Raw genomic sequence first — 21,386 nt, forward strand, 5'->3', positions numbered from 1 at the left:
TCTACATAAAAAAATAAGTGCTAATGTGCTTGCAGTGCAGCAGTTTGAAACACATACCATACAAACACGTGTGGGTACATGGGTTTAAAATAACTGTGATTGTATGGTGCAGTGGTGTGTGTAACATTTATTTAACACAGTAGTTTGTGTGACAAGGCAGGTCTATGTGTAACAGGTCTATGTGTCTCTCTCAGGGCCAAGCCGTGTTCCCCTTGTACAGTGCAGGTGTGTGTGTAGCAGGGAACTGCCGCTCCTGTCCCTGCACCTACCGCACTCTTCTCTCCTTGCGCACCTTCATAAGTAGCAACTCCCTGGGGGCCGCCGGGTTCTGGCTGCTAGGGCCTGGGGCCACACTAGGGGGGAGTGTATGGCCCCACCAATACTCGCCTACGCTGCCACCTTGGTGAGTGAGACAGACATGTTCCAGCCCACATATCATTGGGTCTCAGTATGGTTCTTGCCAAAGTTTTGCTTACATGCTCTCTGTGCATGATTTTGTCCATTAAATGTACAGTCTAATATTAATGATCATTGAAATTAATGATATATCGTTTGATAAATGCCTCATGAGCTTTGCACAACTATCTAACTCCAGCATAACCCCCCAAACATGTTTTTTACTTCACTGTTTGTTAACAAAGTGTTAGTATGTAAGTCAGGTCTGATGTATACAATGCAAATCAGTGTAATTATATAATTGCCATGAATCTATCCTTTTGACACCACCACTTTTTAGGAGTGCAGACCCCACCTCAGTGTGAGCTGGTAGTGGGAGGAGAGCCTCAGTGCTGGTCAGAGGGACACTGCCTCCTGGTGGATGACTCCTTCCTGCACACTGTCTCCCATAATGGTCAGTCAACTCCACCTCCCACAACAAGGCAGTCACTCTCAAAACAAACTCAAGCTGTGCTCAGATTCCAGTTCCCTTTCAGTCAGTCAACTTAGGTACAACATACTATGGGGAGTCGCACTCTCACGACTGTAGTCGAAGGATCTAAAATCCCGCCTGGCAAAGCCAATGAAATCCGCGCCTCGCTGGAAACCCCACCTTCCACAGGTGATAAGCTTGAGGATTGCATTCATTCCTTCAATTATTCCGCTCTTAACCTCAGTGTGAACAGGAAGGATTCATGCTACTTAAACAAACAATTTGCAAAAATTTGTCTTACATTGCGTCAACTAAACTGCCCGTTAGTGGTTGAGCGTGCTCACCCTATCGACGCTAGGTGCGAAAGATTGTATGCTTCTCATAAGTTTCCTAACGATGAACAATGAATTATTCGTCAGATAGCTTGACCTGGCTATAGCAATAAGTCTAAGAAGCCAGGTTTGCGACCAAGCCCCAATGAGTTAAAAGATACTCAGGTTTGTTGTATATTTCGGGCTCGGTGCATGCTCACGCTGCCCTCACTTGAATCCGCTTGTGTGCAAGATTAGCAGACGGCGGGCACTGTTCCCCTACTAGTCTGCGGCGCAGGTTCTCTTGACAATTGTGTAGCATTCTTTAGAGGACTTGGTGTGTCTGATGGTGACTCCTCTCCTCGGTGCCCGTACCTCAGCTGAGTTTGAGCTGAGGGACGTGGAGATGGATTATGCTCTGTTGCCGGTTACAGTCCAAAGTAAACTTTTGAAACCAATCTCGCTAACAAGCGCTGCATAGCGTTTTAGCCAGGTTAGCTAACTCACAGATTAGGGCTAGCTATTCAGGCTTCCTAACGGTGGAATTGCTTGGGTATAGTAATCTCTTGTTTAGTATACATAGCTAGCGTTAAATCGCTTGGTTATTTTTAATATCAACGGACCGTGCTGCAGTCAAAGAGGCTAGCTAGCCTAGTTTAGACTAGAAGCCTCAAATTCTAATGTTGACAATAATGCATAACTTCCGGCAAATTGGTGGAGGGTGGCAGAGCTAATGCGCCGTTTCTCACACCATGAGACAATCCAAAACTCAGTTCTCACAAAAACATCTGTAGCGTAACTAATATGTTACTCGTTTCAGAAACTAGGCATATGTTGCCCTTCTCTACTTCACAGAAGCGCCATTTAAATGTAAACTTTATTTTTTAAATCAAAATGCATTTCTAGAACATGTGAACTAGCTAGCTACATGTCTGAACAACTATGCAAGTAACCACTTCAATAGAATGTTCATGATTTCACTACGACAACTGTCGATAGACGTACAGTTGAAGTCGGTAGATTACATACACATAGGATGGAGTCAATACATTTCAACAACTCCACAAATTTCTTGTCAGTTAGGACATCTCCTTTGTGCAAGACACAAGTAATCTTTCCCAACATTTTTACAGACAGATTGTTTCACTTATAATCCACTGTATCACAATTACAGTGGGTCAGAAGTTTATATACACCATGTTGACTGTGCCTTTAAACAGCTTGGAAAATTCCAGAAAATTATGTCATGGCTTTAGAAGAAAAATAATTGTAGGCCTCCACACGTCTAGTTCATCCTTGGGAGAAATTTCCAAATGCCTGAAGGTAGCACGTTCATCTGTACAAACAATAGTACGCAAGTTTAAACACCATGGGACCATGCAGCCATCATACCGCTCAGGAAGGAGACGCGTTCCGTCTCCTACAGATTAACGTAATTATGTTCGAAAAAGTGCAAATCAATCCTAGAACAACAGCAAAGGACCTTGTGAAGATGCTGGAGGAAACAGGTACGAAAGTACTCTAACCCTATATCCACAGTAAAACATGTCCTACATAACCTGAAAGGCCGCTCAGCAAGGAAGAAGCCACTGCTCCAAAACCGCCATAAAAAAGACAGACTATGGTTTGCAACTGCACAAAGATCATACTTTTTGGAGAAATGTCCTCTGGTCTGATGAAACAAAAATATAACTGTTTGGCCATAATGACCATCATTATGTTTGGAGGAATAAGGGGGAGGCTTGCAAGCCGAAGAATATCATCCCAACCTTGAAGCACGGGGGTGACAGCATCATTTTGTGGGTGTGCTTTGCTGCAGGAGGGACTGGTGCACTTCACAGAATAGATGGCATCATGAGGTAAGAAAATTCTGTGGATATATTGAAGCAACATCTCAAGACATCAGTCAGGAAGTTAAAGCTTGGTCGCAAATGGGTCTTCCATATGGACAATGACCCCAAGCAGACTTCCAAAGTTGTGGAAAAATGGCTAAAGGACAACAAAGTCAAGGTATTGGAGTGGCCATCACAAAGCCCTGACCTCAGTATTATAGGAAATGTGTGTGCAGAACTGAAAAAGTGTGTGCGAGCAAGGAGGCCTACAAACCTGACTCAGTTACACCAGCTCTGTCAGGAGGAATGGGCCAAAATTCACCACATTTATAGTGGGAAGCTTGTGGAAGGATACCAGAAAAGTTGGACCCAAGTTAAACAATGCTACCAAATACAAATTGAGTGTATGTAAACTTCTGCCCAATGGGAATGTGATGAAATAAATAAAAGCTGAAATAAATTATTCTCTCTACTATTATTCTGACATCTCACATTCTTAAAATAAGTGGTGATCCTAACTGACCTAAAACATGGAATTGTTACTAGGATTAAATGTCAGGAATTGTGAAAAACTGAGTTTAAATGTATTTGGCTTAGGTGTATGTAAACTTCCGATTGTATCTACAGTACTAAATCCATGTGTATGTATATTGCATGTCACATTCTGACCTTAGTTCCTTTATTTTGTCTTTGTGTTAGTTTGGTCAGGGCGTGAGTTGGGGTGGGTAGTCTATGTTCTTTTTCTTTGTTGTATTTCTGTGTTCGGCCTGGTATTATTCTCAATCAGAGGCAGCTGTCGATCTTTGTCTCTGATTGAGAATCATACTTAGGTAGCCTGTTTTCCCCATTTTGGTTGGACCTGTAGGACCTGCCTTGTTGATAGTGTTGTTAAGAAGGCAGAGTGTCTCTTTATTATTGACAGACTTATCCCCATCTTATCTACTGCTCTATCAATATGATTTGACCATGACAGTTTACAATCTAGGTTTACTCCAAGGAGTTTAGTCATCTCAACTTGCTCAATTTCCACAATATTTATTGCAATATTTAGATGAGGTTTCGGGTTTAGTCAGTGTTTTTTCCCAAATACAATGCTTTAAGTTTTAGAAATATTTAGGGCTAACTTATTCCTTGCCACCCACTCTGAAACTAACTGCAGCTCTTTGTTGAGTGTTGCAGTCATTTCAGTCGCTGTAGTAGTTGACGTGTTTAGTGTTGAGTCATCTGCATACATAGACACTCAGGCTTTACTCAAAGTCAGTGGTATGTCGTTAGTAAAATTTGAAAAAAGAAAGGGGCCTAAACAGCTACCCTGGGGAATTCCTGATTCTAACTGGATTATATTTGAGAGGCTTCCATTTTAAAGACCACCCTCTGTGTTCTGTTAGACAAGTAACTCTTTATCCATAGCAGGGGGTGTAAAGCCATTTTTCCAGCAGCAGACTATGATCGATAATGTCAAGAGCTGCACTGAAGTCTAACAAGATAGCCCCCACAATCACTTTATCATCAATTTCTCGCAGCCAATCATCAGTCATTTGTGGTGTGCTTGTTGAGTGTCCTTCCCTACATAAGCATGCTGAAATTCTGTTTACTGTGAAATAGCATTGTATCTGGTCAAACACAATTTTTTCCAGAAGTTTACTAAGGGTTGGTAACAGGCTGATTGGTCAGCTATTTGAGCCAGTAAAGGGGGCTTTACTATTCTTGGGTAGCGGAATGACTTTAGCTTCCCTCCAGGCCTGAGGGCACACGCTCTCTAGTAAGCTTAAATTGAATATGTGGCAAATAGGAGTGGCTGCTAATCTGCTATTATCCTCAGTAATTTTCCATCCAGATTGTCAGACCCTGGTGGCTTGTCATTTTTGATAGACAACAATAGTTTTTTCACCTCTTCCACACTGACTTTACCGAATTCAAAAGTACAATTCTTGTCTTTCATAAATTGGTCACATATGCTTGGATGTGTAGTGTCAGCATTTGTTGCTGTCATGTCATCCCTAAGTTTGCTTATCTTGCCATTGAACAAAGTAATTAAAGTAGTTTTCAATATCAGTGGGCTTTGTGATGAATGAGCCACCTGATTCAATGAATGAAGGAGCCTTTTTTCCCCCAAAATGTAATTTCAGGTGCCCCAAAGCTTTTTACTATCATTCTTTATATAATTTAGCTTTGTTTCATAGTGTAGGTTCTTTTTATTTTTATTTTGTCTAGTCACAGGATTTCTTAATATGCAGTACGTTTGCCAAATCATTTGGGCTGCCAGACTTAATTGCCATACCTTTTGCCTCATCCCTCTCAACCATAACATTTTTCAATTCCTCATCAATACAAGGGGATTTAACAGTTTTTACAGTCATTTTCTTAATGGGTGCGTGCTTATTAGTAACTGGAATAAGTAGTTTCATAATTGCGTCAAGTGCAGCATCTGATTGCTCCTCATTACACACCACAGACCATTCTTTACATCATCAACATATGAATCACTATTAGAAATGCAACATATATTTACGCGTAGCTGTCCCTGATCGTTGTCAAGCTGTTGAGACCATTTGATCAGTCTATGAGTAGTGGCTCGATGTAAGACTCTGGTTGTCCACCAAAGGTCACTATGTCACTATGTCTTCTTTTTAGAGCTTCTCTGGTAGTGGTGTGTTTGTTCGACAGATACTTCAGATGGTTTTCTGTGGGGATTCTCCTTCAGCTCGCGCTGTATGTCGGCTGGTCAGTAGTTAAAACCATTTTGTAATGTTCAGCTCACGATGTCTGTCAGCCCGGCCTGTAGAGTTTAACTTCTTGATACTACCCATCCCGCATGCGGGAGCGTAATCATAGCCTCAAACTAATTAGCATAACGCAGCGGACATAAATCTTCCTAGAAAATGTTCCTATTCATGAAAATCACAAATGAAATATATTGAGACACAGCTTAGCCTTTTGTTAATCACACTGTCATCTCAGATTTTTAAAATATGCTTTACAGCCAATGCTAGACAAGCATTTATGTAAGTTTTCATGGCATAATGCTATGTCTCTGCTAGCATCAGGCAACATTTTCACGAAAATAAGAAAAGCAATCAAATTAAATTTACCTTTGAAGAACTTCGATGTTTCCACTCAGGAGACTCCCAGTTAGATAGCAAATGTTCCTTTTTTCCCAAAATATTATTTTTGTAGGCGAAATAGCTCCCTTTGTTCTTCACGTTTGGCTGAGAAATCGACCGGAAAATGCAGTCACTACAACGCCAAACTTTTTTCAAAATTAGCTCCATAATATCAACAGAAACATGGCAAACGTTTAGAATCAATCCTCAAGGTGTTTTTCACATATATATCCGATAATGTATCCGTCGGGACAATTGGTTTCTCATAAGAAGCGATTGGAAAAATGGCTACTTGTGTATTTAACACAAGATATTATGCGGGAGCCATCATGTGACTACTTGCTAAATGTGGTCCCTTACGGCTATTCTTCAACATAAATGCGTAAAAAGACGTCACAATGCTGTAGACACCTTGTGGAATACGTAGAAAACGTAAGCTCATTCGTAGCTCCTTCACAGCCATATAAGGAGTCATTGGCATGAGGCGGTTTTAAAAAATGCGGCACTTCCTGATTGGATTTCTATCTGGGTTTCGCCTGTAACATCAGTTCTGTTGCACTCACAGACAATATCTTTGCAGTTTTGGAAACGTCAGAGTGTTTTCTATCCAAAACTGTCAATTATATGCATAGTTGAGCATCTTGTCGTGACAAAATATCCCTTTTAAAACGGGAACGTTTTTTATCCAAAAATGAAAATACTGCTCCCTAGTTATAAAAGGTTAATCCATTTCGTAACCCTCAGCTCACGCTGTCCGTCATGCTGGTCTGATATGTTCATTCTTAGCGAGCACTTGTGGTGGAAAATATTGAATCAAATATTTCACCAATACCGGAACTTGTGAATTCAATTGGACTTTATTACAAACAGTAACAAAGCCGAGCAATTCCATGGAAGAACTGACTCTTTATTCTTAGTACTTGGCTTTTATACAGACTTACCCTTACATAACATCGTCACTCCACTTTACGAATCTTGTTGTCTTAATTATTTTCCATTCTCTTATTCACTCAGACATTGGTGCAAAGATTCTATTGGTGGCGTGACCTGCACACTCCTGCTGGTGCTTATAACTGATTATCTAATGTTCTTGTCCAAAGGTCTTCACAAGTTCAAGCCAAAGTTGTCTGTATATGATTAACCCATGTGCATGTCCAGTAGCCTTCACAAGATCAGATATGGCCCAGACCAGTCAAGTCTTGTTGGTCTACCTTGCCTCATCCACACAGATTCTGCTTACGTTCTGTTTTTGTACATGTCTAATAGTTGACTCGATCTTGATCCAGCTTTGTACACTCACATGGGCTCAGCCTTAATTCTGCTTACACATGTCTAATGTTTAAAGTGATATCGATTCTTCTTCTACTTCAAAGAGAACAGTATAGGTTACTGAAGATCACCAAATGACTGGAAACTCTCCTACACACTCTGGCCAAAGTGGGCGTTCCGTCATGCTGACACAAACTCTGAGCTCACTTGGGCGTGGCTACTGACTGTGCAAAGCTCATATGAAGAACAATAATCTCATTAGAAAATATTTAAAAAAAATACTCTCATACTAAATCATTTATTTTAGTTTAGTTTAGTTTATTTTATTTTTACAGGGACAGTGCACATTAATCAACGTTTCAGTAAAAGTGCCGGTTTTAGCCAGCCGGCTAATTTTCAACCGCAGTCCCTGGGCAGGTTATTAAAAACAATTACAATATAGACAATAGCACCATAGAACAAGCAAGACATAGCAACATAGGACAAGCAAGACATAGCATACAGACAGAGCAACATAGAACAAAAAGCAGCAACATTTAGATGTTGTATAAAACAGATGTTTCCTTCCAAACTTGTTTCCTTCCTAACTTAGTTACTTTGTTATACCATCCTTAATCAGATCACAAAATAATAAACAATGTCACAGGATTATTCTTTAGATCCCCCGGACCATTCGTAACATTCCTATCTTATGAATACTGATCCAAAGTTCATTCTCTTAGAGAAAAAAGGTTTTGGCGGGAAAAGTCTCTCTGTAACAAAGATATTTCAGTTTTCCCACTCTAGGGAGCCAGAGGGAGAGTCTCAGCAAACTATTTATGACCGGCTGTTAAGTCATAAAACCGTCCCAACTCCCTCCTATTCTATGCTTACTTCGAGGCAAGCAACACTGAAGCATGCATGAGAGCATCAGTCCCTCAGGGTAAATGCCCAGTCCCCTTGTTATGCAGGTGAATGAGGACCCAAAAGCGACTTGGCGAAAACAGAGTTTTTAATCCAGTAAAGTTACTTTACAAACAAAAGGCATAATACTACTCGTAATGACGAGAACAGACTGGAGACTTGATCAAGAACTGACAGGAACGGAAAACAAGGGAAGAAATAGGGACTCTAATCAGGGGAAAAGATAAGGAACAGGTGTGGGAAGACTAAATGATGATTAGGGGAATAGGAACAGCTGGGAGCAGGAACGGAACGATAGAGAGAGGAGAGAGAGGGAGGGGGAGAGAGAGGGATAGAAAAAGGGAACGAACCTAATAAGACCAGCAGGGGGAAACGAACAGAAGGGAAAGCATAATGACAAGACAATCTAAGACAAAACATGACAGTACCCCCCCACTCACCGAGCGCCTCCTGGCGCACTCGAGGAGGAATCCTGGCGGCAACGGAGGAAATCATCAATAAGTGAACGGTCCAGCACGTCCCGAGACGGAACCCAACTCCTCTCCTCAGGACCGTAACCCTCCCAATCCACTAAGTATTGGTGACCCCGTCCCCGAGAACGCATGTCCATGATCTTACGTACCTTGTAAATAGGTGCGCTCTCGACAAGGACGGGAGGGGGGAGGGAAGACGAACGGGGTGCGAAGAAAGGGCTTGACACAGGAGACATGGAAGACAGGATGGACGCGACGAAGATGTCGCGGAAGAAGCAGTCGCACAGCGACAGGATTGACGACCTGGGAGACACGGAACGGACCAATGAACCGCGGAGTCAACTTACGAGAAGCTGTCGTAAGAGGAAGGTTGCGAGTGGAAAGCCACACTCTCTGGCCGCAACAATACCTTGGACTCTTAATCCTGCGTTTATTGGCGGCTCTCACAGTCTGTGCCCTGTAACGGCAAAGTGCAGACCTCACCCTCCTCCAGGTGCGCTCACAACGTTGGACAAACGCTTGAGCGGAGGGAACGCTGGACTCGGCAAGCTGGGATGAGAACAGAGGAGGCTGGTAACCCAGACTACTCTGAAACGGAGATAACCCGGTAGCAGACGAAGGAAGCGAGTTGTGAGCGTATTCTGCCCAGGGAGCTGTTCTGCCCAAGATGCAGGGTTTCTGAAAGAAAGGCTGCGTAGTATGCGACCAATCGTCTGATTGGCCCTCTCTGCTTGACCGTTAGACTGGGGATGAAACCCGGAAGAGAGACTGACGGACGCACCAATCAAACGACAGAACTCCCTCCAAAACTGTGACGTGAATTGCGGGCGTCTGTCTGAAACGGCGTCTAACGGGAGGCCATGAATTCTGAACACATTCTCGATGATGATTTGTGCCGTCTCCTTAGCGGAAGGAAGTTTAGCGAGGGGAATGAAATGTGCCGCCTTAGAGAACCTATCGACAACCGTAAGAATCACAGTCTTCCCCGCAGACAAAGGCAGACCGGTAATGAAGTCTAGGGCGATGTGAGACCATGGTCGAGAAGGAATGGGGAGCGGTCTGAGACGACCGGCAGGAGGAGAGTTACCCGACTTAGTCTGCGCGCAGTCCGAACAAGCAGCCACGAAACGGCGCGTGTCACGCTCCTGAGTCGGCCACCAAAAGCGCTGGCGAATAGACGCAAGAGTGCCTCGAACACCGGGATGACCAGCTAACTTGGCAGAGTGAGCCCACTGAAGAACAGCCAGACGAGTGGAAACAGGAACGAAAAGGAGGTTACTAGGACAAGCGCGCGGCGACGCAGTGTGCGTGAGTGCTTGCTTAACCTGTCTTTCAATTCCCCAGACTGTCAACCCGACAACACGCCCATAAGGAAGAATCCCCTCGGGATCAGTAGAAGCCACAGAAGAACTAAACAGACGGGATAAGGCATCAGGCTTGGTGTTTTTGCTACCCGGACGGTAAGAAATCACAAACTCGAAACGAGCGAAAAACAACGCCCAACGAGCTTGACGGGCATTAAGTCGTTTGGCAGAACGGATGTACTCAAGGTTCTTATGGTCTGTCCAAACGACAAAAGGAACGGTCGCCCCCTCCAACCACTGTCGCCATTCGCCTAGGGCTAAGCGGATGGCGAGCAGTTCACGGTTACCCACATCATAGTTGCGCTCAGATGGCGACAGGCGATGAGAAAAATAAGCGCAAGGATGAACCTTATCGTCAGACTGGAAGCGCTGGGATAGAATGGCTCCCACGCCTACCTCTGAAGCGTCAACCTCGACAATGAATTGTCTAGTGACGTCAGGAGTAACGAGGATAGGAGCGGACGTAAAACATTCTTTTAGAAGATCAAAAGCTCCTGGGCGGAACCGGACCACTTAAAACACGTCTTGACAGAAGTAAGAGCTGTGAGAGGGGCAGCAACTTGACCGAAATTACGAATGAAACGCCGATAGAAATTAGCGAAACCTAAAAAGCGCTGCAACTCGACACGTGACCTTGGAACGGGCCAATCACTGACAGCTTGGACCTTAGCGGAATCCATCTGAATGCCTTCAGCGGAAATAACGGAACCGAGAAAAGTAACGGAGGAGACATGAAAAGAGCACTTCTCAGCCTTTACGTAGAGACAATTCTCTAAAAGGCGCTGTAGAACACGTCGAACGTGCTGAACATGAATCTCGAGTGACGGTGAAAAAATCAGGATATCGTCAAGATAGACAAAAACAAAGATGTTCAGCATGTCTCTCAGAACATCATTAACTAATGCCTGAAAAACAGCTGGCGCATTGGCGAGACCAAACGGCAGAACCCGGTACTCAAAATGCCCTAACGGAGTGTTAAACGCCGTTTTCCACTCGTCCCCCTCTCTGATGCGCACGAGATGGTAAGCGTTACGAAGGTCCAACTTAGTAAAGCACCTGGCTCCCTGCAGAATCTCGAAGGCTGATGACATAAGGGGAAGCGGATAACGATTCTTAACCGTTATTTCATTCAGCCCTCGATAATCCACGCAGGGGCGCAGAGTACCGTCCTTCTTCTTAACAAAAAAGAACCCCGCCCCGGCCGGAGAGGAAGAAGGCACTATGGTACCGGCGTCAAGAGACACAGATAAATAATCCTCGAGAGCCTTACGTTCGGGAGCCGACAGAGAGTATAGTCTACCCCGAGGAGGAGTGGACCCCGGAAGGAGATCAATACTACAATCATACGACCGGTGAGGAGGAAGGGAGTTGGCTCGGGACCGACTGAAGACCGTGCGCAGATCATGATATTCCTCCGGCACTCCTGTCAAATCGCCAGGTTCCTCCTGAGAAGTGGGGACAGAAGAAATGGGAGGGATGGCAGACATTAAACACTTCACATGACAAGAAACGTTCCAGGATAGGATAGAATTACTAGACCAATTAATAGAAGGATTATGACATACTAGCCAGGGATGACCCAAAACAACAGGTGTAAAAGGTGAACGAAAAATCAAAAAAGAAATAGTCTCACTGTGGTTACCAGATACTGTGAGAGTTAAAGGTAGTGTCTCAAATCTGATACTGGGAAGATGACTACCATCTAAGGCAAACATGGGCGTAGGCTTGTCTAACTGTCTGAAAGGAATGTCATGTTTCCGAGCCCATGCTTCGTCCATGAAACAACCCTCAGCCCCAGAGTCAATCAAGGCACTGCATGTAGCACCCGAACCGGTCCAGCGTAGATGGACCGACATAGTAGTACAGGATCTAGATGAAGAGACCTGAGTAGTAGCGCTCACCAGTAGCCCTCCGCTTACTGATGAGCTCTGGCCTTTACTGGACATGAATTGACAAAATGTCCATCAAATCCGCAATAGAGGCACAGGCGGTTGGTGATCCTCCGTTCCCTCTCCTTGGTCGAGATGCGAATACCTCCCAGCTGCATGGGCTCAGTCTCTGAGCCAGAGGAGGGAGATGGTTGCGATGCGGAGCAGGGAAACACCGTTGACGCGAGCTCTCTTCCACGAGCTTGGTGACGAAGATCTACCCGTCGTTCTATGCGGATGGCGAGAGCAATCAAAGAGTCCACACTGGAAGGAACCTCCCGAGAGAGAATCTCATCTTTGACCACTGCGTGGAGTCCCTCCAGAAAACGAGCGAGCAGCGCCGGCTCGTTCCAGTCACTAGAGGCAGCAAGAGTGCGAAACTCTATAGAGTAATCCGTTATGGATCGATCACCTTGGCATAGGGAAGCCAGGGCCCTAGAAGCCTCCCTACCAAAAACTGAACGGTCAAAAACCCGAATCATCTCCTCTTTAAAGTTCTGGTAATTGTTAGAACAATCAGCCCTTGCCTCCCAGATAGCTGTGCCCCACTCTCGAGCCCGGCCAGTAAGGAGTGAAATGACGTAAGCAACCCGAGCTCTCTCGCTAGAGTATGTGTTGGGTTGGAGAGAGAACACAATATCACACTGGGTGAGAAAGGAGCGGCACTCCGTGGGCTGCCCGGAGTAGCAAGGTGGGTTATTAACCCTAGGTTCCGGAGGCTCGGCAGGCCAGGAAGTAACAGGTGGCACGAGACGAAGACTCTGGAACTGTCCAGAGAGGTCGGAAACCTGAGCGGCCAGGTTCTCCACGGCATGGCGAGCAGCAGACAATTCCTGCTCGTGTCTGCCGAGCATGGCTCCTTGGACCTCGACGGCAGTGTTACGAGCATCTGTAGTCGCTGGGTCCATTCCTTGGTCGGATCCTTCTGTTATGCAGGTGAATGAGGACCCAAAAGCGACTTGGCGAAAACAGAGTTTTTAATCCAGTAAAGTTACTTTACAAACAAAAGGCATAATACTACTCGTAATGACGAGAACAGACTGGAGACTTGATCAAGAACTGCAGGTTGCCTCGGGAAGGCACTTGAACGTAGCAGACTCAGACACCTGCTCACCACGCAGCATCTGAGGGAAACACGACACGACAGGGCAATACATAGACACAGCACGGTGAACAATAGACAAGGATCCGACAGGACAGGAACGGAAAACAAGGGAAGAAATAGGGACTCTAATCAGGGGAAAAGATAAGGAACAGGTGTGGGAAGACTAAATGATGATTAGGGGAATAGGAACAGCTGGGAGCAGGAACGGAACGATAGAGAGAGGAGAGAGAGGGAGGGGGAGAGAGAGGGATAGAAAAAGGGAACGAACCTAATAAGACCAGCAGGGGGAAACGAACAGAAGGGAAAGCATAATGACAAGACAATCTAAGACAAAACATGACACCCCTCCTGTACTCCCTGTTCACTCATGACTGCATGGCCAGGCACAACTCCAACACCATCATTAAGTTTTCTGATGACACAACAGCCTGATCACGGACACTGATGAGACCGCCTATAGGGAGGAGGTCAGAGACCTGGCTGTGTCATGCCAGGATAACTTCCTCTCCCTCAATGTGATCAAGACAAACGAGATTATTGTGAACTACAGTGAAAGGAGGCCTGAGCACGAACCCATTCTCATAGATGGGGCTGTACTGGAGCAGTTTGAGAACTTCAAGTTCCTTGGTGTCCACATCACCAGCAAACTATCCCGGTCCAAACATACCAAGACATGTTAAGAGGACATGACAAAGCCTATTCGCCTCAGGAGACTGAAAATATTTGGCATGGGTCCTTAGATCCTCAGCTGCACCATCGAGAGCACCTCGATCACCACCTGACTGGTTGCATCACTGCCTGGTATGGCAACTGCTCGGCATCCGACCACAAGGCACTAACAGAGGGTAGTGTGTACAGCCAAGTTTCCTTCCATTCAGGACCTCTATACCAGGCAGTGTCAAAAGAAGGCCCTAAAAATGGTCAGAGTCCAGCCACCCTAGTCATAGACTGTTCTCTCTGCTACCGCACGGCAAGCGGTACTGGAGCGCCAAGTCTAGGTCAATAAGGCTTCTTAACAGCTTCTATTCCCAAGCCATAAGACTCTTGAACAGCTAACCAAACGGCTACTCAGATTATTTGCCCTGCTGCTACTCTTTGTTTATTATCTATGCATAGTCACTTTAACTCTACCTACATGTGCGGCAGGTAGCCTGGCGGGTAGGAGTGTTGGGCCAGTAACCGGAAGGTTGCTGGACCGAATCCCTGAGCTGACAAGGCAAAAATCTGTCGTTCTGCCCCTGAGCAACCCACTGTTCCCTGGGCGCTGTGGATGTCGATTAAGGCAGCCCCCCGCACCTCTCTTATTCAGAGGGGTTGGGTTAAATGCAGAAGACACATTTCAGTTGAATGCATTCAGTTGTACAACTGACTAGGTATCCCCTTTGTGGTGCCAGGATAACTACCTCTCCCTCAATGTGACCAAGACAAAGGAGATGATTGTGGACGAGGCAAAAATCTGTCATTCTGCCCATGAGCAAGGCAGTTAACCCACTGTTCTTCAGGCGCCGTGGATGTCGATTAAAGCAATGTGACAAATAACATTTGATTGGATTCAAACATGGCAAAAAAGACCAGTAAAAAAAATCATTATAAGGAATAAAGTTTTGAAGTGTCTGTCCTATATCTAGGAAATATAAGAAAACTCAGGAAATGTTTTAGATTTTTTGACATGTATTGAACCCCTTTATTTTTGTTGGCACAAAACTACCTCCATACTGGGTTACCTTCAGATGAGTCAGACAATGGAGAACACCATCGTGTTTGTGAGAGTTTCCCCTTTCCACAGTAGGGTCATATTAGTTCGTATCCAAAACAGTTTGTGCTCCACATACAGAAGTTGGCACGTCGGTGTTATCGACTTCAGAAGAGTCCCCTGGTCTTATGAGGGTCGTAGAGCAAAACGGAGAACACCATCGTGTTCGTGAGCGTCTCATCTTTCTACAGAGTGGTCATATGTGAACGACCGACTCCACCCGGTCTTAAACACAGACACGGAAACAAACACCCACAAACACACAGTGAAACCCAGGCTACCTAAGTATGATTCTCAATCAGAGACAACTAATGACACATGCCTCTGATTGAGAACCATACTAGGCCGAAACATAGAAATACCCAAATCATAGAAAAACAAACATAGACTGCCCCACCAACTCACGCCCTGACCATACTAAATAATGACAAAACAAAGGAAATAAAGGTCAGAACGTGACAGTTTGTAAATTTGTCAGTTATTCCGCGCTCTGGCACATCTGAAGAGAGTACTCTGAAATCGGAGTAGATAGCCAGATCGACTTTACCGACAGTTGTTGTAGTGACATCATTGTAGTGACATTCTATTGAAGTGGTTACTTGCATAGGTGTTCAGACATGTAGCTAGCTAGCTAAGCAATAAACCATAATCCCAACTCATAATAGTACTACCCTGTATGAATCTGCAGGTAGCTAACCAACCAGGTTCAATGTTAGCTAGCTAACATTAGGCTATAACTAGCAATGCAAATGGCTCTGAGATACAAATAATATTACTACACAGATAATAGGCATAACGTTAGCTAGCTAGCTAGCCAGCCAGCTAACGTTAAATGTGGCAAAGTAATTAACTCTTTGTCCTACAAAGTGTTATGTTTGGGGCATATCCAATGCAACACATTACTGAGTACCACTCCCCAAATGTTCAATTATAGTGGTGGCTGCATCATGATATGGGTGTGATTGTAATCATAATGGACAGGGGAGTGTTTAAAGATAAAGAAAAATAATGGTGCTAAAGCACAGGCAAAATCCTAGAGTAAAACTTGGTTCAGTCTGCTTTCGAACAGACACTGGGAGATGAATTCACCTTTCAGCAGGACAATAACCTAAAACACAATGCCAAATCTACAATGGAGTTGCTTATCAAGAAGACAGTGAATGCCGAGTTAGTTTTGACTTACATTTGCTTGAAAATCTATGGCAAGGTGATTCTAACATGTATTAACTCAGGGGGTTGAATAATTATGTCAATTATTCCACTTTGACAGAATTTTTTGCCAGCTGGAAAATGGACAGACGGCACCTTGTAAGGTTCTGTGGCACCGGCACACATGACTTGTGGGTATAATAACAGTTTTTCGCTGGGTCTACTGGGTGCCAGCCTATTACCGGGACACATCTTACCACCTTAACTGAGTGAGGCTCGTTGTCACAGAAGGGTTGACTGTAGGAGACATTTGTGCTGAGGCGAGTTGGGCATCACCACAGAATTTTGTGAGATTTTTTCACTTTGATGTCATTGCTCCCAGTGTGCTTACAGCTGGGACAGGGGAAAGTCACTAGGCAGAGCACCATGTGCGCAATACCCAGACTGCCGCATCTTGCAGGACTTAGTATCCTTTTGGGTTGGCATGGGGCCAGATTATATTTTCCATAATATGTTGTACTGGAGTAGACTGAAAGGGAATGTCACGTTATGACTAGGGCTGTGGCAGTCATGTCATTTTGTCAACTGGTTATTGCCATGCAAAAGACTGTTGGTCTCATGGTAATTGACCATTAATCAACAATCATGTTTAGCGTCTCCAGGCCTCCATACGGCTGATGGGCGCCTTTGGAACATCCTAGGTTGACACAAATTATAATACATCTATTTAATATACACCATCACAATAGAGCCATTATTTATTTTCGTCGGGCCTATGGAAACATGATATGAAGAAAATATATTTCAGAATATGAGTTTGTCTACTGTCGGCCGACAGTATGTTATATTACTATGCTCCATGCCATAGGCTGTAGATTTTATAAACTCAAAAACAACAAAAAATGTCCTCTCACTGTCAACTGCATTTATTTCCAGCAAACTTAACATGTGTAAATATTTGTATGAACATAACAAGATTCAACATGTAACGGCCGTTGTTGGTGGAAGAAGGTGAGGACCAAAGTGCAGCGTGGTATATGTCCATATTTATTCAAATGAACACGGAAATAACAAAAAATACCAAAGAGAAACGACATGAAAACAGTTCTGGCTGGTGCAGACACACAACAGAAAACAATCACCCACGAAACACAATAGAAAATAGGCTCCCTAAATATGGTTCTCAATCAGGGACAACGATTGACAGCTGCCTCTGATTGAGAACCGTACCAGGCCAAAAACAGAAATAGCAAATCATAGAAAAACTAACATAGACAACCCACCCAACTCACGCCCTGACCATACTAAAATAAAGACATAACAAAAGAACTAAGGTCAGAACGTGACACAACAACTGAGACATAAACTGAACAAGTTCCACAGACACGTGACTAACATAAATGGAATAATGTGTCCTTGAACAAAGGGAGGTTCAAAATCAAAAGTAACAGTCAGTATCTGGTGTGGACACCAGCTGCATTAAATACTGCAGTGCATCTCCTCCTCGTGGATTGCACCAGATTTGCCAGTTCTTGCTGTGAGATGTTACCTCACTCTTTCACCAAAGCATCTGCAAGTTCCCGTACATTTCTGGGGGGAATGGTTCTAGCCCTCACCCTCCGATCCAACAGGTCCCAGACGTGCTCAATGAGATTGAAATCTGAGCTCTTCGCTGGCCATGGCAGAACACTGACATTCCTGCCTTGCAGGAAATCACACACAGAACGAGCAGTATGGCTGGTGGCATTGTCATGCTGCAGGGTCATGTCAGGATGAGCCTGCAGGAAGGGTACCACATGAGTGAGGAGGATGTCTTCCCTGTAATGCACAGCGTTGAGATTGCCTGCAATGACAACAAGCTCAGTCCGATGATGCTGTGACACACCGCCCCAGACCATGACGGACCCTCCACCTCCAAATCGATTGCGCTCCAGAGTACAGGCCTCAGTGTAACGCTCATTCCTTCAACAATAAATACAAATTCAACCATCACCCCTGGTGAGACAAAACTGTGACTCATCAGTGAAGAGCACCTTTTGCCAGTCCTGTCTGGTCCAGCGACAGTGGGTTTGTGCCCATAGGCGATGTTGTTGACAGTGATGACTGGTGAGGACCTGCCTTACAACAGGCCTAAAAGCCCTCAGTCCAGCCTCTCTCAGCCTATTGCGGACAGTTTGAGCACTGATGGAGGGATTATGCGATCCTGGCGTAACTCGGGCAGTTGTTGTTGCCATCCTACACCTATCCCGCAGGTGTGATGATCGAATGTACCAATCCTGTGCAGGTGTTGTTACACGTGGTCTGCCACTGCGAGGACGATCAGCTGTCCGCCCTGTCTCCCTGTAGCGCTGACTTAGGCACCGCACATTACGGACATTGCAATTTATTGCCCTGGCCACATCTGCAGTCCTCATGCCTCCTTGCAGCATGCCTAAGGCACGTTCATGCAGATGAGCATTGACCCTGGGCATCTTTCTTTTGGTGTTTTTCAGAGTCAGTAGAAAGGCCTCTTTAGTGTCCTAATTTTTCATAGCTGTGACATTAATTGCCTACCATCTGTAAGCTGTTAGTGTCTTAACGACCGTTCCACAGGTGCATGTTCATGAATTGTTTATGGTTCATTGAACAAGCATGGGAAACGGTGTTTAAACCCTTTACAATGAAGATCTGTTAAGTTAGTTGAATATTTACGAATTATCTTTGAAAGACAGGGTCCTGAAAAAGGGATGTTTCTTTTTTGGAAGAAGAAGAATATAATTGAACTGAATAAAATAGATATTTTCCCATTATGGAGCGAGTAAAGTTGTTGAGCATAAAATCAATCAATCATCATATGTTATGTATGTCCTGAGTTATTTGGCAACTTTTGTTGTGAATGATACAAAACATAGAATGTCTTTGAAATCAAAACATACAGGGTATATGGGCTGCATAGTGTGACTATAGGCCATTGATGATTTGAGAAAGTAGCGAAAAAAGACTATTCTCAATTTAATCTTGTCTTTACTAATATGTAAAATTTGTTTCGATTTAGAATGGCCCATGGGCTGGAATAGAGGCAGGGGAAAATAAGTAATCTGTATGCACTAGAGTAGCGAATGGAGGCCACAGGCTTTCCCGCCAATCCGTTTTGTAGGCTACTTCGTTTTATAGCAGAGCACGTGCTTTGAGAAGTAAATATAAGAACACTTATTTCACTCCATGCATCAACCACTGATTGAGGAGCATGCTCTCGTTGCCCGACAGGTGATATTACGCCCAAACTCTGAATGCCATGGGCTCATCAACCTTGTTTCTGCAGCTACCCAGTGCTTAATTTTGGAAACGAAGTGAAATCTGTTCAGGAATATGAAAACATATTTCGGCTTCCCGGGTGGCCCAGTGGTCTAGGGCACTGCATCGCAGCGCTAGCTGTGCCACCAGAGACTCTGGGTTCGCGCGCAGGCTCTGTCGCAGCCGCCCGCAACCACGAGGTCCGTGGGGCGGTGCACAATTGGCGTAGCGTTGTCCGGGTTAGGGAGATTTTATCCTTGGGATATCCTTGTCTCACCGCGCACTAGCGACTCCTGTGGCGCGCTAACCAGGTTGCCAGGTGCACAGTGTTTCCTCCTACGCACTGGTGTGGCTGGCTTCCGGGTTGGATGCGCGCTGTGTTAAGAAACAGTGCAGCTTGGTTGGGTTGTGTTTCAGAGGACGCATGGCTTTCGACCTTCGTCTCTCCCGAGCCCGTATGGGAGTTGTAGCGATGAGACAAGGTAATAGCTACTAAACAATTGGATACCACGAAATTGGGGAGAAAAAGGGGTAAAAAATTATAATTTTTAATTAATAAAAGAAAAAAAAGAAACATATCACTAAACTGTTGACAGCCCATCTGCGGCTCGAGCAAGGAATAATGGACAGAGAGGAAGATATGTAAATGAGATATTCTGTATTGCTAAAGGTAACGTGTCACCCAATTAATTATGAGAAAAAAATCCCTATTATTAGGCTATTCAAAATTAAATACAAACTCACTAATTGTAGGCTAACTGTAATCCGCCCTGCATAATCAATGAACCAACAACATTGCCTAGGGCTATACCTTCTCTCCCTAACTCATGGATATACATTTTGGAGCATAGCATAAGGTATCCAGTCCACCCATTATGCATAATAATTACAGTGCACACTCAAATGCTAGAACAATTATGTACCAAAGATATCTTAAATCAGTTTTGTTTGATGTTTTTCTGCCATGCCTAATATGCGGTAGACTGTGTATTGTATGATGGCACAATTTTAATTCAGGTTTTTCTTTCAGGCTTGGGCTCAATCATATGCATAAGCTCAAATATGGTATGGGTGTTTTGAATTAATCATCACCTTAGAAAGTGCTGTCTGTTTCTTGTGTTAGGCTTTGAAACAACAACCATGCTGTTGAAATTCTTTATTCAAATTCATCACAGTGAGGTGAGTTTTAAAAAGTACAATAGGCCTACTGTTATGATAAAGTGTTTGATGTGATTTTTGATTGCACCTGTATTGATGTCAGATTGGTTAAAGGGACAATAGAGCCCTGAGTACCAGGCTAATAAGACCTGATGGTAGTTAACAAGTTGGATACTACTAAAGCATGTCCAGAGTGCATAAACAAGATGGCCGTGGCTCAAAGGTCACATTGAATTTCACATGGATTTCGTTGGCCTTGTCAAGTTTGACTTCAGATCCTTCAACCGAAGTCACGAGAGTGTGACTCCTCATGGTATGTTGTACCTCATTTTCCTTCCTCCTGGGAACAGAAGTTATAGTACTAACTCTACGTTCTACAGTAGCTCTGTTTGACTTCTCACACTAGATCCTAGTTAATAAGCTTTTTTGATATGAAAAAATATAACTTTTTTGCTAGTTCCAATTTATATTACTAGCAATATCAACCTTCATAAATTGGTCAATGGCTTTCGAGGTTATGGTTCTCAGAAATGGCTACGCATACACTACTGGTCAAAAGTTTTAGAACACCTGCTCATTCAAGGGTTTTTATTTATTTTTTATTTTATAACATTGAAGAATAATAGTGAAGACATCAAAACGATGAAATAACATATAATAACAAAAAGTGTTCAACAAATAAAAATATATTTTAGATTTTAGATTCTTCAAAGTAGCCACCCTTGCTGACAGCTTTGCACAATCTTGGCATTATCTCAACCAGCTTCACCTGGAATGTTTTTCCAACAGTCTTGAAGGAGCTCACACATATGCTGAGCACTCGTTGGCTGCTTTTCCTTCATTCTGCTGTCCGACTCATCCCAAACCATCTCAAATGGGTTGCCGTCGGTGGATTG

The 21,386-nt window shown here is 44.1% G+C and overlaps 1 protein-coding gene across 1 annotated transcript in view; it reads left to right on the top strand.

The window, feature by feature from the left end:
* The window catches only part of asphd1 (aspartate beta-hydroxylase domain containing 1), a 76,162-nt gene that overhangs the window by 48,886 nt on the left and 5,890 nt on the right, over positions 1 to 21,386 (top strand). Inside the window, 3 exon segments of the mRNA XM_046307210.1 lie at positions 195 to 368; positions 370 to 403; positions 737 to 850. Coding sequence (XP_046163166.1) covers positions 195 to 368; positions 370 to 403; positions 737 to 850 — 322 coding nt within the window.

Source organism: Oncorhynchus gorbuscha, linkage group LG16 (assembly GCF_021184085.1).
Source record: "Oncorhynchus gorbuscha isolate QuinsamMale2020 ecotype Even-year linkage group LG16, OgorEven_v1.0, whole genome shotgun sequence".
Classification (NCBI taxonomy): Eukaryota; Metazoa; Chordata; class Actinopteri; order Salmoniformes; family Salmonidae; genus Oncorhynchus; species Oncorhynchus gorbuscha.